This window comes from Cyprinodon tularosa, unplaced genomic scaffold, assembly GCF_016077235.1.
Source record: "Cyprinodon tularosa strain WSP-4 unplaced genomic scaffold, ASM1607723v1 ctg8, whole genome shotgun sequence".
Classification (NCBI taxonomy): domain Eukaryota; kingdom Metazoa; phylum Chordata; class Actinopteri; order Cyprinodontiformes; family Cyprinodontidae; genus Cyprinodon; species Cyprinodon tularosa.
Genome location: NW_024039562.1, coordinates 3474931 through 3493508, shown reverse-complemented (window position 1 = coordinate 3493508; position 18578 = coordinate 3474931). Strand labels below are relative to the sequence as shown.

Genomic DNA, 18578 nt, shown 5'->3' with positions numbered 1-18578 from the left:
TTAAAATACTTAATTTCCTGCAATTTATTTCACAAACAAATAATTTGGCATCACGATTACAGTCTCTCCTCAGATTATATTGAGCTCACACATTTTTGTCCTTTAAATGTAAATATCCCTCTTTAAATCGATCAGATTCTTACATCCATTCACAAGCACACTGATTATACTGATGCAGCTCTTCCCAGTGAGCTACATTAAAACATCTGAATTAGTTGTTGGCAGTCTTTTATGGCCTTCCCTCTGCTCCTTGTCAACCTGTCATCAGCCTGCAGAGCACATTGGGACGTAATGTTCAAAGCACCAATGGGAGTCTGTTGCCCATCTTCAGCCAGACCTGAGATCGTTGCAGGCTTTAGGAGATGGGAGGAGTCCATTGTGGCACTGCTAATCCTGATGGACAGGCCACTTGAAAGCATTATAACACATCTATAAATATTGCTATAGACATTATATTACAGTACAGTGCATCTTAGGCTCCTTCCCTTCAAAAAAAGGGCTCAGTGCGTTAAAGGTGGCCACCAGGGCTAATTGTGCAGAAATTGCCGCTTTGAACTCCTGCAAATTCCTTCTAAGGTAAATCAGAACTAGGCTGGAATTCTGTGTTGCGTTGTGGGAAAAGATTAGGAAACGCATTGTGAGCGTATGACGCTTGAGAGGCAGCATTAAAATCCGTTTTCACTCTTGCAACAGTCAGTTGGAGAGAGATACATGAGCAGTTCCTCCTCAGTGGCGTTCTCTGGAAACCGTGTAGTTTGGAGGAGGGCAGCTGGCAGAAGAAGAGTGGTGGGGAGCAGAGGAGATTGACAGCTTTAAGCTTCACTGCAGCACTCGTAGATGTTGTCCTCCACAAGAGCAATGACCTGCTCGAACTTGTGGTGCAGCTGTGTGCGACGTGCAGTAGGGTTGGCCTCCAGAGCGTTCACCACCTGATCGGCGAAGATAGAAGAAACAAAACAAAAATGACTTTCAGGAGCTGTCGAGAATTCAATCAAATCTGCCTACGTAAACAGAAAGATATGCAATAAAATTACCACCTCCTTCCCCATAAAGTGCTTGGAAAATATTGGTCCTTTTTCAAATTTTATTATAGCCACAATGTGTCTTTTGAACGGCTGCTAACTCTTTGATCTTAACCATTCTATGATGGACCTGGCTTTGTGTTTAGAGTTGCAGCCCTAAAAGAAAAGTACATTTCCAATCTAGTCTCAACTCTGATGTAGCTTCTACCAAATGTTCTTCCAGTATTATCATTAATCCAGCACCAAGAACATTTCTGTCACTCTGGCTAATTTTCCTAATCCTGTATAAAAATAAAAAAAACATTCCTACAGCATGTTCTACTGCACATGTGATATTTTAGGGTGAAATTTAATCTTCCTTTTCTTCCATAAATAATGTTTTGCATGGAGACCAAAATGCTAGATTTGTGAAGTGGACTTTTAACCACCTGAGTGGTGAATCTCAGTAGCTCCTCCATAGTTACCACAATCTTGGCTCTATGATTACTGCCCTCCTCACATGGCTTGTCTAGGCTTTGTAGGTTTGTAGTTTTGTCTTACTCTTTCCGTTTCCAGAACATGGATTGAAAAATGCTCCTTTTGAAATCTTTACAGAAAAGCTGAATTTATAGAGATAATTAGAAAATCATTGATTCTATTAAAAAATTATCTGTCCTGGATTTTATCCATGGGTGTTAGGATAAAGGGGAAATAAAATAAAATAAAAACTTCAGGGGCATGAATGCTTTTGTGAGTGGAAAGCAGGGAAAAGAAAGAAGTGTTTCAGCCTCTTCTCCCTGCCGTCATGCACGCTTTATAACCACAAAAGCTCTTGCTCTTCACATATTTATAAAACCCACATCTGCTCTGGTTTTCATGCCCAACAGTTGTCACTGTGTCAGTGGGATTTATGGGCTCTTAGCAGCAGTGTGCTACCAGGCAGAGTGAACTGAGCCGGGGCAAAAGAATAGGCAATCAGGGGCCATTCACAGAGCTCTGTGAATCACAGTCTAAGCCCCTGGCCCACGTCAGTACAGTAGCATGACAGAGCTAAGCAGCATTATTGTGAGGGTGCTCCATGAAGGCAAAGTCACCACTGACTAAGCCTCTATCTGCAGAATAAGGCGTAGCAGCGTGGAATCATGGGGGAGGACAGCGGGAGCCTGAAAAGGGCTAGTTCAAAGCAAAACGAGAGATATGAAGCGGCAACTTAACAGCGCCATTAGGCAGATGGGGGTGTCGGCTCATGAGAAGGTAAACAACACGCTGTTTGCTTAAAGTGAAAGGTATCTGTGGGCTCAGAAGACATGAGTGAGCAGACTGAATAATTCCTGCTGCTACTGCTTGGATGGAAGCCCAGATCTGATTGTTTCCCCTTTTAACAAAAGAAAAACAGCTTTTAGATGCTTCTATTTATTGACTAGTTGCAACGCAATCCACAGTCTGTTACATCTCCCATCGCAGCTGAGATCTGTAGCACTGATGCATCAAGCTCTGATAGCTATCAGTGAAACTTAATACAACAAGTGAGCTCTGTGGAAGCATTGAGGCTGTGAAGAATGGCCAGTATGAACATCCAAACACATCTTATCCACATCTTGGATCACAAAAACAGAGAACAATGGAACAAATCTCTCACCTGGTTTCTGTATCTCTTGGCATATTTGTAGATTTCTGTCAAGGCCAGATGGGTGTTAAACTCATTTCTGTATTTCTGCAAGACAGACATCACCATATCAAGTCAGATCAAATTCCAAAATGAGACTTTAGTGTCATAACAGGCTTTTGAAGATCCAGACAGATAAAACAAGCAGGAACCCTTTGAATATTTGACTTACTCTTGACTCCTCAGCGAGGTGAGCATTCATCTCCTGCTCACTGAGAGGGGGCATTTCTTGGATCTGCTTGTAGTAGCACTGTACTCTCTTCTTGTACTCAGGGATTTCCTTGGCATACAGCAGCTTGTTAGTTGGTGAATCCTGTAATAAAAAAAACAAAACAAAAAACTGATGTAAACGTTTAATTTTGCAGCCACCGTGTCTCTGCAGGGCTTTGCACCTGCAGTGCTTTGACCCACTTGCACTGAAGATTTATGCCACTTTAATTTTTATCCCTAAAACAGATGCAACACCTTTATTCAAATGGAAAAGTTCACACTTAAAATTGCACTGAAATGAAGCGAAGGAGGAGTAAAAATATAGGATTGTGTGTCACTAATACAGACGGTAAAAAGAAAGTCGACCTTTTCTCCGAGATTTCAGTTTGTACAAAACAAGCAAAAGATTTCACAGTGCCAGTATGCACTGCCAAAATGGAAACTTTCTATATGGAAAACTCTCTTGTTAAAGAGAACCTGTGTCTCTACGAGAGTAATAAAAACAATTAATAATCAATTAATAATAATACCAATGAAGCTCATCTCACTAAATTAATTAAGCAAGACTGTATATGAAAGACTTCTTAACGTTTTACAGGACATCACTAAGTTATGGCTGCTAAAGAAACTTCTAGAAGGCCAAATTGTTGGGTATTCTTAGATTCTCGCACGTGTTTTTTGGTCTTTTGAGTTGATTTTTAAATCATTTTAGGGCCTGGGACAGATCAGATCTTTTTGTTATTCTTAAATGCATTTGATAAAAACAAAAAAAACACATACAAGTGGGTGGACTTTCTCTTTTTTCAATCAAAACTGAATAATACATTCATCTTTAGTTAATTAACCTACTCACAGCTTGCTCAATGGATTTGGATGTTGTAATCATTGGGCAGCATCCCAGACATCAGTGTCTAAATTCTAATCACAGTGGAAAAATGATGACATCACTTTGCATTGGTTTATGAAGACCCTTCAGCCTAAGAAGGCACAGACTCAAACCATGTAGGAAGAATGATAAAAAACACTATGACAAAGTCACTGGACCTCTTCAATAGTCAGTTCTAGAATTTTTCCCCTTTTATTTCTTGTTTAAAGGCTTTAATTATATAAACTTGAATCAGCTTCGACAGTCTGATAAGATTAAATGGCTGTTCAAGCTGATTAATCAAACTGAGGCATAATTTAACAATATAAATAATTTTAATGCTGCATCTGCTCTAATTGAGTTTTAATAAAACTTTAAATATAATAACTTGAAGGAAGATCTTTTTTCTCTTTTATTCCATTATACCTTTACTGAATAATAATTAAGGTATTCTATCTCCAGCTGTTTAATTTTTTTTGCCAGCCTTTCTTACATTTACAATCACTGCATATATCTCCAATCCTCTGTGCGCTTGCTTCTTTTCTCCTCCTCCAGATAATAACTTCTCCTTGCTGTGCTTCAAATATCTTTGCAATCCGGCTGTTAGGTCTACTGCGAAACCCACCTCCATGCAATCAGGCTCAAGTTGAGCAAGAATACGCAGTCGGCACTTTGTTTGACCATTATCCTTATTCTAACACCAGAGGTTATCATATCTTCATACTTGAAAGGCTACTTCACACTGATGATTCGTAATCACTACAAACTGTTCATAGCTGCTCACACAGCAGGATACTATGAATTACCTATTTTTCCAAACGTATATCCTGTCTAAGAACAGAATACATGTAATAGTTTCAGACAGAAAGGTTGTGTGCCATCATTTAAATATGCATTTGTCTTTGAAGCAGTTGATTCAGTGTTTACCAATCTAGTTTTAAAAGCAACCACGTTTCAGAAAAATACCCTCAGTAAATGTATAAATGATAACAAAATTAAACATATGGGATTCTTCAAGGATTAATCCTTGATCCTCTTTGGACTTTATTATATACTTTCCCAAATTGCTCACCTGTTCCAAAGATCTCATCATCATTTTGCTAATGACAAATGCAGTTATTAATTTCTGTATCATAATCTTGAAATAAAATGAATGCTTTTTTATGTTAAAAAGTTGTAGGTTTAGAAACTGCCTGGAGTTTTCTCAGAACAAAGCTATGATTTTTGAAGTTGATACTGATACCTTGAAATATAATTAATCCTGTATTAGTTACACTATGTAAGACTGGGAAAGACATTGAATTGTAATCTTTAACTTATTCTTAAATTTACTTATTTAAAATTTACTTTTATTTTTAGCCTTTTTGAATGAAAGCGCTGAATTCCAACTGTTCCCCATAATGGCAGTCTATAGACAATGTTTGCATCCTTGTAGATTAATGTGATGGATTGAAAGTTTTTTTTTTCAGAGGCTTAATTCGTAAGGATTATGATATTATATTATTAAGGTTTAAGGTATTCAAGCTGAGATATTCCCCCCCCCTTTTCTTTTCATTTTTGCATAAACCAAAAAAAAAGAAGAAAAAAAAACACAAATCAGAAATGCAAAGACCTTGGGTGGGGGCATCCATCTTAGCTCTATTTGTATCTCTATATTCTGTGTGCTATTTTTGATGATATTATTTTTTTATTTTCTTTTTTCCTTTGTGAATAAGCTGACTCTATTTTGCAAATCTCAAGCTTCAAACTATGTATGTGGTAAACCATTCTTAATTTCTGTAGCCTCAGAGGTAGATGTTAATCTAAACTTTGTTTTATTTTTGATGGTCCTGTCAAAACCAGTAAAAATCAAGACAATGGAGGCTTGAGACATTTTCCTTTCTACACAACAACAGGAATCACAGTCAGAGCTGGAGAGCACACCAGTCTGAACAGATCTCCCCACACTGGTGCTTATTCAAGCAGGAAGAGAAGTAGAAGCCCTAAAAGGCTGAAGGCATGTTTGGGTTTTAGTGGCGACTACTGCTGTGAGCATAGTGCAATGTGGGGAAAAGAAAGGGACAGAGAAAGTAGGACAGGGAACACAAAGGCTTGTAGCTACTGCTTTCAGCCGGACTGAAGGTGCTTACAGTGCACCTTAGCATTTCCACATGTCATGACTGATTTGTGTCACTTATTGTTTGAGTTTAATGTGCTGAGGAGCTGAGAGGCTGCAGCCAAATTTGCTCCTTCTAATAGGAACCCTCTTTCTTCCCGTCCACAAGGTCACTTCCTGCTGTTCGTCCATCTGTCCACCAAGCCTCCTGTGACTGTGTAGCCCTGTACGCTTTATATCTCGCCAAATACACTGAAAGAAAGACTCTGCTTCCGACTCTGAGTTTCCTGCTGCTAGGTTTCCAGCTTATCCAGATCCTCTACCCTTTACTGTCTGGTCCTGTAGCCGTCGCCTGGTCAGAAGCTCTCAAAACGAGACGTGACATTGCTTTTCTCCTTCACCTGCAGGACATGTGACCATATCCTTGAACCTGGTGGTTTCCCCATACACACAGCCAGATGTGATCCTATAATGAGGAAGCTGCAGACGCATGCCTCATCTTTGAAGGTTTTATGTTTGTCTTTTGCACCCGTGGACACGGTTTATCCTGTTTGCACACTTGAGCAAAGCGTCTGCGTTTTGCTGCTGAGATAAGGCACATAAATCAGCCTGTTTCTCAGAGAAAAGAGCATTATGTGAGGAGTCTTGGCTCCCTCCAGGGAGGAAGCCAGTCAGAAGGAGACAGGAAGCAGAGCGTGCTGAGGGTCATGGTGTCTGAAGGATGAGACAGATTTGTTAGCAGCGAGGACATTGACATGCAAACGTGCACATTGCAGACAGGCAGATAGAAAGAGAGATTAAAAATAAAGAGATGGATAAATGTTTGTGCCCTCACACACAAACTCACGCGCAGCACCAAAAGAGATCCTTGGTGTTTATGACCTTGGATCAACCGAGTGGGCTGGAATAACAGGAGGAGAGGTAGATGGAGCTGACAATCTGAGGACTTAGGAGGAGGGCTCACGATGGGGGGGCTGAAGAGGTGTGACTATGTGTGTGGCACTGGCTATTGGGAAGCTAAATGGGTCCAGTAGATACAATGATTGATGGCTAGAGAACAAATAATTTAAGGTTTAGGTGTGAAGAAGGTGAAATGACTCAGTTCTTTATAAGGTGACAGAGACGGCGCATTTGCTGTTCTATGTGAGAACTAAAGCAAAAACAATTGTTCCCAATAATAAAGTCAGGGTTTTCACAGGAAGGAGGAACTCTAATTTAATTCTTTTTAATGCTCTTTTAATGATCTTAGAAATAATTTTAATGCCATCAATAAGTACCCATTACTCTCATATATATATTTATATAAACACGGCCAAATCCTTCGTAATCTTTACCATCGACAGGCTGCAGCCATGCCCCGAATTTCTCGTTTTCCAGCCACTTATGTTAAAATTTGCATTTTCCCATTCCCTAGCTTTTTCTGTGCCTCGAGCTTCTGTAGCAGTTCCACGCAAACATACTGTATGGAACCAGTTAAATCTGATATATTTCACAATTTTTAAAATAAAGCATTTTAAATGCCATGATAATCACATTTAATGAATTTTAATGCCAATTAAGGCCTTAATTAAAAAAATAATTATTTAATGACTTTTAATGATTTTTAATGACCCGCAGAAACCCTGAAAGTATAGTACATAATAAACAGAAAGTAGTATGAAATGGCACATCTTAACTTAAGGCTTATTAATCTGTTTCCTATCAGATATATTCCTTCATCTGATTTCAGGGAGTAAGAAGAGATAATGCTACTTCTGAGCCACTGGTTAAAATGACTCCCTTTTTACTGGTTATTACAACACACTACTAAGAGTTTGCCAAAAATTGGAATTGTGATGAATTTCAACACATATTGTGATTTTATTGCGATTTTCTTCTGCACTAAGCACAAGCATGTCAACGTTTTACCACAAAGTTTCAGTTATTTTCATTGCCTTGAAAGCCTGCCTCTCCACAGTCAGGTTTTGCAGGACTTTACTGCAACATTAGCATGAAAAGGTTCTGACTTCTACTATAATGCATAGATCTAGGTGCTAGCTGGAATCCTCTCTTCCCTTCTGTGCGACAGCATAACCACTTTAATCGTATTACCACCACCTAAAGAGCTGCGGGAAAAAAAGTGTGTCTTGCTCCTGTTAAACGTATTGTGACTACAAATTGAGTGCCTCTGTGATTTGAAAATTGTATTTCCTAAATTGTGATTATATTGCAACTACAATTCATTCCGCAGCATTACATGCTATCATTTAAAACTGCTTTCTAATCTAGTTTATATCCTGTGAACTTTCTCCTTAATGGATTTGACCTTATACACACTCCCCCCTGCTCCCCCCCAAATAAAAAAATAAAAACAGGCTTACAGTAAGACTCTAAACTACGGTGTCTCAGGTTGAATAAACAGGAGGAAATCACTTTATCTTCCAACATGCCCAAAGCTAATAATTTGCAAGTTGAGAAGATGCATGTCTGAGCATGTTTCTTTTTCCACAGCAGCTGCTAATACTAGCTCTGTGAATGAGAGCCTCACCTTTCCTAGCTGCAGATCAGAAATGGAGCAGGCATCAATGAAAGCCTGGGCGATGACAGACAGACAGGCGTCCATGTGATCCGTCTTATCAATATCAAAAACAAACTGGGGGTTCTTCAGGATGTTCACCCAGAAACGCAGAGGTAAGCTGCACAGACATAAGGAGGGAATCATTTTTTTAAAGACTTTCACCCATGGACAAAAGCAGACCAATGGGGTCTTAAATCAAAGTGCTTAGTAGACTACCTATTTGTTTTCCAGATGTGCAGGGTGTCTGGGTCTGTGATGCCGCGTTTGTCAGCTTGCTCCTCAAGGAAGTCGAAAAAGTATTTGATGGCCAGAGGTGGACGGTCTGGAGGGATGCTGAGGATTGCCAGGAAGAGGTCATCGAGGAACTTCTGAAGAGTTCCCTGTGGAGGTAAAGGGCATTCACATCAAGTATTCATACCCTTTGAACCTTTAGACAGTTTGCCACAAGTACAAACTTTAGTGTAATTTACCGGATTCTTATGTTAGACAAACAAAGAAGAACACAACTATATGGAAGAAGAAAAATAATGGAGGCTTCAGTTTTATTTAATAAACAAACACATGGGAAAGTGTGGCATGCATTTGTATTCAGCCACTTTCAGTCTGATACACAAACAAAATGAACCTGTTTCCTCTAGAAATCACCTTATGATTACCAAGATTACATCTGTATAGTTTAATTCTGCAGGAAAGCCTTGGAGGGTTTTTTCGAGCAGTAAGGAACTCACTAGACAGGAAGAAAGTTTAGTGGAAGATTAAAGAAGGGTTAGATTACAAAACAATATCTTAAGCTTTGAACATTGCAGCAAGCAAAGGAAAGAGACAAGACATGTCTGTCATCTGAACTAAAAAGCCCATAAAGGAGAGCATCAAATAAGACTGAAATTACACATCTTTTTCAGCTATATGCCACATGGTCTCTTGGTTCTTGTTGTTTATCTTCCAGCTGAATAATAGCCCTAAACATGAAGCCAGAGCTATGATGAGTTAGATCAAAGAATATCTATATAATGAAATGAACTGGACCTTTGGCAAAAATTGATCAAAATTGATGTTCAGACACATCCAACAAGAGAGAGATTAGGTATAATGTCCATCTTTAGGTGTGCACAGCTGCTAAAGCCTTAGGTAAAGAGACTAGAAGCAGTGATTTTTGCAGAAGTTGGCTCTATAGGGTAGAGAAAAAAGATGGCTGGAATAAAAATGTGAATTTAAATTCCACCAAATTAAGTTAAAGTTGTAAAAGTGTGAAAAAAAGGTTTAAGGAGTAAAACTATTTTTGACTAAACTTAGTTTTGACTTCATGTTCGACCTCACTTCAAAGTTGGCAACAGTTTGCTTCTGGTTACCTTTGTAGATAGAAGGCGGGTCAGATAGATTTCCGGCAGCACTTTCTTGCGATGGCTGTGTCTGTGTGACTTCTTGGTCTCTATTAGCTCATCATGAGGTAAAACCTGGAAAACCAGAGGTCAAAGGTTACAGCAGTAAGGACCTAAGTGAACATGCCTCTGTGTTTAATCTGCATGAGTTGTGAACTGGAATTTTTTTTCTCATTCTTGCAAGAGTCACATGATCCAGATACACATGCAGGGTATTTTTGGAGCATTAGATGACAAACAGAACTAGGGAAGTCCAAAGAGGTTAGGAAATTCTCAGGGACTTTTTCTTCCTTGCTGTTTTTTTTTTGTTTTTAGTAAACTAGATTATATGATTTTTTTTCAAATAAATACTTAAGCATTTCATTGAGTAAGGGGTTTGTTAAATAATTATATATGGTTAACATTTTAGTTAATAACTGGGTCTTTATTCAGTGTAACTCCAGATTAGTTTGGAATTAAACTGACTAGACTAAGACATTAAGCACTTTAGAACTAGATATCTAAAATCAAGCAATATCTTGTTTTATCAGCTTCTGCTGTCAAACCAAACCCCACAAACCTTGATATCATAGTTTATTCTCCCATGCCCCTGGAGAGCCTTTTTTATGTAATGATCAGAAACACAACCATTTCACAAACTAATTTTAGGACATTTAAAATCACGTATGCTGCTTTAATCTTTTCTTTTAAATTACATAGCGTGGTATGCACAGTATTTTAATTCAAGTTTTGGTGGCTTTTATAGTTGAACACTTTGGTTTTTGAAGTATAAATGAGTTAACTTAAAGCAACATGATTCTGAAAACATGTCCTTTATGAAACAATTAAATGAAACCTTAAATTTTTTTATACCTCATTTAGACATGAGTATATTTTAAAAAATAATCAAGCAGATTTAGATATTTCATTTATGTCTCAATCACAATTAGACAGAGTGGTTTTACCCTTACAAATGCATTACATCATACTGAGCGTCAAACCGTATTTCATCACTAAGGCTACACATATATCTCATAGACATGACTCAATATAAAGGTTATAACAAACGCAGCTTTATACTTTATATTTACATTTTGAACAGTTTTAGAGCAAGTAGGCTTCCTGGTTTAAAAGTGATTTAATCTTAGGCTCAAGATTAATGACAATCAACCTAAAGACGGTTAATTTAGCATGGATTTACTTATCTCTTCATGTGAGACATAGAGCTGTCAATGTAAGGCAAAAAATACCCCTCTTTATTACTGTTTATTTTGTGTCTAATAATTGAGAGTAGCAGTAAATATGTCAACATGTTTACATAAATTCTGTAGTCTGACAGTAACAAGGATTTTAACCTCTAACCAGAACCACTTTGTTCTGGAGTGGCAGCCACTAAACAATAAAAGAGATATCATTGTTTTTATAAGAACAACAAACAATCTCTGGTACATATGAAAAGTCTGGTACTTGTATTTCATTTCTACCCTGGAAGCTGTGTGTGTATCTCCTCTGCTAAGGACGCTGTGCTAATAACTGAAAGGTCCAACATTGGAGCACAGCTCCTTTCGCTCCTTGTTTTGCTTTTCAAACTTATCTAAACTAAGTCTATGTTTATATTTGTAAAACCATTAAAGAGATTTTTAAGGAAATTTTCCTTTTAACTTAAATATATCAACATTTCATAAGGCATATCTCTGGACCATTTTGACATCATTTGGATGTTTTTTGAACTGAAAAGTTCTTACAGAATTCTTCTGTCCCCAGTCGGCATTCCAAACTGGAAAATTAAACGTATAGCGGAGGATGTTCAAAATAAGTGGTCCTCCTAATTGTCAATCTTTCTAGTGATATGTTTATGTAAGGCCATCCTATGAGCTCGTCCCTATTTTCACTTACCGGTGGTGAGTCTGACATAGTGGAGAAATTGCAAATATCCTTTTGAAAAGTAAGTGTGTATGAGCGATGCAAACTGCAACTGTTAAGTAGAGCGTGCACAAGCAGAAATGGGCTCGTGCATTCTCTCACACGCGTTTAATAGGCGGTCCCTCTCGGGAGCGGGTACAGGGTTGTATAGGGTTTTTTTTTTAATTACTGAGGGCTGGGTTTTTTGCAAAAATTCACAAAAATGGTAATTTTCGGGGTTTACTGTATGATTTTCTACATCTGTATAAATAACCACTCAATTAAAAAATTATGATTGTTTAAAAAAAAAAAAAACATCCTAATCAGAAGCTGCTTTGATATTTTTTGGTTAACTGTTTAGTCTCAATGCTCAATGCTAACTAGCTGTTAGCTCCAGCCTCCACTAATCTGGATTTTTACCAAATAACAACATCAACAGAGTTATCACTGCATGGATAAAATGTATGAATAACCTTTTAACAGAACCTAACTTAAACAACCCTAAACTATCCCTTTATGTTCCAGCTCCTCCACTCCAGAACTTTCCTGTAAAACTAACCGTTCACCCGGCAAATTGTATTCCAAGAAACTCATTATATTAAAGTCAAAGGGCCCATATCTTAGCTGACGTTTATGAAAGAGCTTAAGCAGCATTAGCGCTGTCATGTCCTCTCAGCAGCTTTCCCTCTCACCTCCTTTCCCAAACCCCCCCTCTACTCTCTCCATCATCAGGCATGCCACTGGGCTGCCCACAGGAAAAACTCTTCAAATTTAGTCTAATTACTTATACAGAAATACTCACCAAGTGCACATATTTCTCTGTGTCCAGATCCTTAACTAAATAAAGACAAAAAAACATACTATATTTAAAAAATGCAATTAGGATGGTGTAGACTTTAACAAGCTAAAAACAATTGAGGCACATAGAAGAATGAGGGATACAAGTAAGACAAAAAAGACTGACAGGAGAGTAAAAGAACGCAAAAAGAAGAAAGTGATTAGGATGGACTGTGAGCCCGAAGGGGAGGGAAGCTGTCTGAGAGAATGAAAGAGAAAGATTACGAGCAAAGGGAGAGAGAGAAAGGAGAGATTACGGGAGAGGGATGCACGGAGTTTGAGACTGGTTGTGGAGCCGCTGTAATGAGATGGTAAAGCTCGGCCAACGATGGGAACAAAAGAATTAAATCTAGCTGGTTTATTTATAGATCTCAACACAAAACATATTCATGCACACGCATGAACAGATATGAGAGCAGGGATGATTGTAGACTCGTGTTTAAACACAAGCTCAAAGACAAATATAGTCAATCTATTGTGCATGGCACAGACGCTAAAACAAAGAGAGGCTGAGACATCCTCACTCACTCACAAACAGCCACCTTCATGGTGTGTGTTTTCTCATTACAGCCCACTCTGCCAGAAATGCTCTCATCCAGCAGGCCACAGTCCAGACCCTCAGCACTGATCACAGACAGCCAGGACAGTGTTTCAGATTAGCCAGGGAGCACTACAAGCTCATAGCACCCCCTTGACGCTTTGAGGCAGGAGCCAGGTCTGGTATGCTTGAGCCTATTTTTGGCACCGCGTGAATGGAGAGAAACATCTTTGATGGACAGAACCTGAAGAGAACCCAGCTCTGGTCTGGAGCTGATTATGTAAGGTGGGCCCCGGACAGCGAGCACAGGAGCCCATTAACGGCTCGATGTAAACTCATCTGTCAACAGGCGAAGCTCGGCGGATGCTGGACAACGGGCCAAATTGTGTCACATTTTTCCCCGACAGTCTGACAGCTGCTAATGGATTACATCCAGAACATGTAGGGGGGAAAAAATAACGCTTTCAATGAGTTACTGTTGTTAGACTTCCTGTTGTGATTTATTAGACGGGAGGGTATTTAGATATCAGTCTTTTCATGGATGAGGGGAGGGGGGGGTGCTTGGTTTCACGTATGTTTACATGAGCGGATCATGTTTTGGTGATCACCTAAGCATGTGCTGTTTCCAAGTGATTGAGTATGTGAGTGCACCTTTCCACATTCGGGTGAGTGTGCATGACAAAGTGACAGAGAGTGGGTGTGTTTGAAGGTTACCTACCTCTCTCCAGGGTGCATTCTTTCTTGTCTTTCATGCTCATGGCCAGCGAAGCACCCTCAGGGATCTAGTAAAGCGGGGAATAAGGAGGAGAAGAAGGATGAGGGGGTGGGGGCAAAGAAAGGCGAGAGAGGCCAAAGGGCGTGAGGTCAGGGGTTAGCTTGGGTGCACCAAAACAGTGTCATTAAGAACGCCCTGGAGGGCAACATGTCGCTCGGCGCTGCAAGTGTTTGTATGTTTGTGTATGCGTGTTGGTCTTGCGTGCACCCGGAGCGGTGGCCGGTTTCACAGAGGCCTGGTTTGGCTCATTAAAGTCAACCTGCAGTGAAATGGATTGAGCAGCTTTGCCAGTGAACCCAAACTGTTAGTACTAGCTCCGGCTCGTTGCTCTCACAGCTCCGTTCCAACCACCCAGCAAAACTCAGTACAACACTTACCAAAAGTGCAGGTAACAGTTCAAAGGTCGAGGGGAACCGGAGGGTTTGTTTAATTATGCACAAATCATCGCAGACATAAACACACAGACAGACACGGTGGCTTTCATGATGACAGAGAAGTATCTTTAAAAGCTTTCTGTTGTCACTGCCTGATTAGAAAACGAAATGATAACATCATGTTTTATTCCATTCCAGTATTCCTTGTACCTTTATTGATGGGCAGATATAATGATAAAAATGCAAACACAAGAATTTAATTCAAGAGCTTAATTCTAGACAACTTCTATGATCTTCATGATGATAACGAAATCAGCAGCATTGTATAAAAAAACAACAAAGTTTTACACATTCCAGATTTACTTTTGTCTGTTTTAGTGAAATTATACGCATAGTTAGTACTTGATGCGGTAATCCAATAACTATTTCCATTACTCCATCTATTAAAAAGAACTTGCTTTATTTTGCCACTTTTAGTTTTCAATGTCAAAAAACAGGCCAGATGTGGAAATGTTGGTAAACCTTCAGAGATCTCATATTTTAAGCATATTTTCAAAATGTTAATTTGGGGGTTAAAGCTTTAGAGAAACTGGTGTTTAAACATGGCCAACAAAATACTGGTTGGTGCATTTGTAGTTTTTCATTCACTCAAATAACAGATATAAAAATATAATTAATATATTAAGGTAGAGGAGCAGAAATGTTAAACAAAGGAGACATTGACAGGATATTGATGTTGATTATTTACAATCTAAATTTGATCGTTTGCTTTATATTAAACAGTCACACATTAAGTTATGACAAGCATCTTTTAGAGGAAATGTTTGTAGTTGCAGAAAAAGATTGTTCCTAACTTGAAAAGCCATATTATGTTAATCTGTCCATCAAAACAAATTATTTTAGTTTCATGAAAACCATGAAACAGGGTTTCACTTTGATATCTGGGTTTTAACTTTAGGTGTTAATAGAAGGCAACATCCGTATTTGAATACATTAAAAGCATGTACAAATTTTCTTCCACTGTAAACTTTTATTTATAGCTTTATTGATCTCTAAAATTCAAATGAATGAGAGAATATTGTTTTTCAACGACTTAAAAGACATGCTGATCAAAAGTAATTAACAGAAACTAAGGGTCAAAACTGAATGAATCACCTCAGTTAAGTTTTGCTTATGGCTGTTTTAGTTCAAAGGTTGACCTTCAATGTAATTATTTACATACGGTGTCTGCTGAGTCTGCTTTCACTGTTTCTGCCAAACTAAAATATTACCCCAGATTTAACATGTCCCAACAATTTCCACTCTCTGAAGCCCCTGTCACACCTTGAGGATTTAGCCAGTGTGTGCCTGACGTCCCAGAATCTCCTAAAATGCTGACATACGCTGAACTTTCTATGTATCTTATCAGTTTTGAGCGTATACATAAAGTATTAATAACGAGTCTAGAACTTATGCCAACGACCGCCTAACTTATGCATAACGCACAGCAGCGTAATGCCCATGAAATGATGCAAAAGCCAGCTTCCTGAGGGGGGCAGCAATGTGCCTGGAGGCGTCCAGTCTGCATAAAATGATGTCTTTGATTGCCCGGTATCAACCTAGCTGCTGTTTACTGCCTGCTAAAAAAAAAAGATGAAATAATGAAAAGAAAAAGAAAGAAAGAAGGTTTGCAGACGCGGCAGATTCAGCGTTATGTCTGCAAGAGAGTTTATTGGTCGTAGGGGTGAACGCAGGGAGGATCCATCACGCTCACCATGACACACCCTATGATGGGGATGAAGTCTAGAGGAGTACTGGCTGTTTACTCCTGTGAACCCACTTTTATACCAAAATGTTGCCAAGACACCATTAAACAGTAGCTGTAAGTTAGAAACATGTTCAGCGCTCATCTGGAACATGTCAAATACGTTGATAGGCGTTGGAGGTAAGTTCTTGATAAGTTACATATAGTTATGCACAAGTTACTCATACGCAGTACTCGAGCTGAGGGGGGTTTTCTTAAAAAAAACGTAAAAATCATCCCCCTTCTTAAATGACCATCCCCCCATACCGTCCCCTGTGACATTTCATCACTGAATGTGTGCATTTCTATTATATATTAATGGTAATGGCAATAATATTGCCCTTTTAACATTTGGAAGGCTACGAGTAGTGCACAGCCTGCGCTGTTCTGAACAGCATCACGGCCAATTTGAGGGAATGTGAAAATAAGGAGGGAGGGAATCTTCCGCAGGTTCCAGGTTCTAAGTTGCCAAGATCTCCCTCCCCTGCTCAGTTTGAGAAATAATATGTTTACAATTATGCAAGTTTCCCCACATAATCAAACCTGTTCTTTGTGATTGTGGTATGAACTTCATAAGTCTGGGATAATAAATGCGAAAATAAAGGGAGGAGGGAATCTTCGGCAGGTTCCAGGTTCTAAGTTTAACAAATAAAGTGTCAGAAATGATCTAGAATGGTGTTGATAGCAAAATCAGGAATCACCATTCACTGAGCAGAGAATTTATTCACGCAGACTGACTGAAGCACATCGCATGAAATGTGTCTCCATACAAGTAAAATCCTATTAATTCTAATTTATCTATCCACCAAAACGATCAATTTTAAGGCATCCAAGTATCCCATATAGGAGATATGAAAAAAGTAAGAATATGTTTAAAATGTCCGTTTTCATTTATTTTTAAAACTGTTTTCTCATCAATGGACATGAGTTTAGGGCGATGCGTGCTCCCTTGACAGGGGAGGTAATTCTCGGCACGACAGAGGAAACCTGGAGAGAATCAAAGCAGGGGCGGATTTAGGGAATTTGGGGCCCTAGGCAAAGACAGGCATGGGGCCCTCTGAATTGAGAAGACAACTCATAATACAGACCCATTATAGAGATACAGAAAGTTTAATAAAATAGACAAAAACATTATTTACTAAATTTTGATTGCCCTTAATGATGTTTTATATTTTTATATTATGTGTAGGGAAAAATAATAATTCAAGATATCTTTAATTACAGTCAAACTGCATTTCGAGATATCTCAAATGGCGTAATCTAATTTGTCATTTAAAGAGTCACACATCCGGAATTATAATTAACATATTTCATATTTATAACATATTTGGACAATATTTCTTTAATATCCCAACTATGAAATATCCCCCCAGTGCTGTCTCTGAGCTGTCCTAACAGTTGCCTGCAGAATTTTGCATGGCTGCAATGGTACTGGCTCTTCTTTACAAACTTGTTTTAAAATGCCACAATACAGAACTCAGCAGTATGGGATGTGTGGAGAACAATAACTTTGTGAACTCTAAGACACATTTCAATTTAATTATATATTTTTTTCATTTATTTTTTTTAAACACTTTTTTTTGGTCAAATTTTAAAGGTTCCTTCAATAGCTTCTCTTCTCGTCTCCTCTCATCAACAGTTTGGTGAAAAATGAGCAGCAAGTGTCAATAAAATCCAAGAAGTGGCCTACCATGACTATGAAGCTGATCCCAGTGGTAGATTTGTCCCTAACTATGTAGGGGCAATGATAGCCATGCCAGTCCAGGGACTAACTGCAGTTCTACAGTAAGGTTCCTTGGTCAGGCTCAATGACTGCCATACCTAACATGTAACAACCATACCATGCATATTGCTTTAGGTTAATATTATATATTAATTAGGCTATGTATACTTCCAAAAAAATAAATAAATAAAAAAAAAAAATAATCCACCCCCCCTTTTTTTTAACAACTCGTCTACTGCTCATAGGTTTTAGATAAGCTTGACACCACGACTTATGAGTAACTTACACTTAACCTATGTCACGATCAGATAACTTACCTGTAACTTATGCCTCATGTATGAGCATACGCTGATATATGGCAATTTCCCGACGTACTTGCCTTATGTCAACGTGTGCTTTAGCATGCTTCAGCTTACCCGTAACTTATCCAATGCAAGCCAGAGTTTTTGCCAGATTTGACGTACGTCAGGCATACGCTGGCGAAATCGTCAAGGTATGACAGCCAATTACAGTAAAGTCAGAAGCTCAACAGAAGCATGAGTTTAAGATATTTTTCCCCCATAGCGCATGTGGCAGTTATGTTCATGGAAGTGGGAAATGCCTAACCCTGTTTACATCAGGCTGCTTGTTTTACTGACCTTTAAGCATGAACCTTACAAGATCTATAAGCATTTCTTCCTCTGTTGTGACTCACATACACATGGAATAATACACTCACGTACACTCCCATGTCTAACCTTGACCTCTGGTATGATGTCGAGTTAATAAACAAGTTCGTAATGTTAAAACTGAAAGTCACAAAGAAATGGTCAGCTGGGTTTCTGGTCAGAAGTTTACAGATGCATTTGATATTATATTGTGTTGGTCAGGTGACATAAAATAAAAACAAAAGAA

The 18578-nt window shown here is 38.7% G+C and overlaps 1 protein-coding gene across 4 annotated transcripts in view; it reads right to left on the bottom strand.

Annotated features, from left to right (window-relative positions):
* Positions 1-18578, bottom strand: part of plxnd1 (plexin D1) — a 114503-nt gene continuing 95925 nt past the window's right edge. For 3 of the 4 annotated variants that reach the window (XM_038271345.1, XM_038271346.1, XM_038271344.1), the window contains exons 29-36: positions 13748-13811; positions 12457-12491; positions 9744-9848; positions 8611-8774; positions 8365-8512; positions 2840-2980; positions 2641-2715; positions 1-929 (exon numbers count right to left, since the gene is read on the bottom strand). In XM_038271345.1, the coding sequence (XP_038127273.1) occupies positions 813-929; positions 2641-2715; positions 2840-2980; positions 8365-8512; positions 8611-8774; positions 9744-9848; positions 12457-12491; positions 13748-13811 (849 nt within the window). In that variant the 3' untranslated portion in view covers positions 1-812. The remainder of the gene's footprint in view (positions 930-2640; positions 2716-2839; positions 2981-8364; positions 8513-8610; positions 8775-9743; positions 9849-12456; positions 12492-13747; positions 13812-18578) is intronic. The other variant, XM_038271347.1, reaches the window with a different exon arrangement.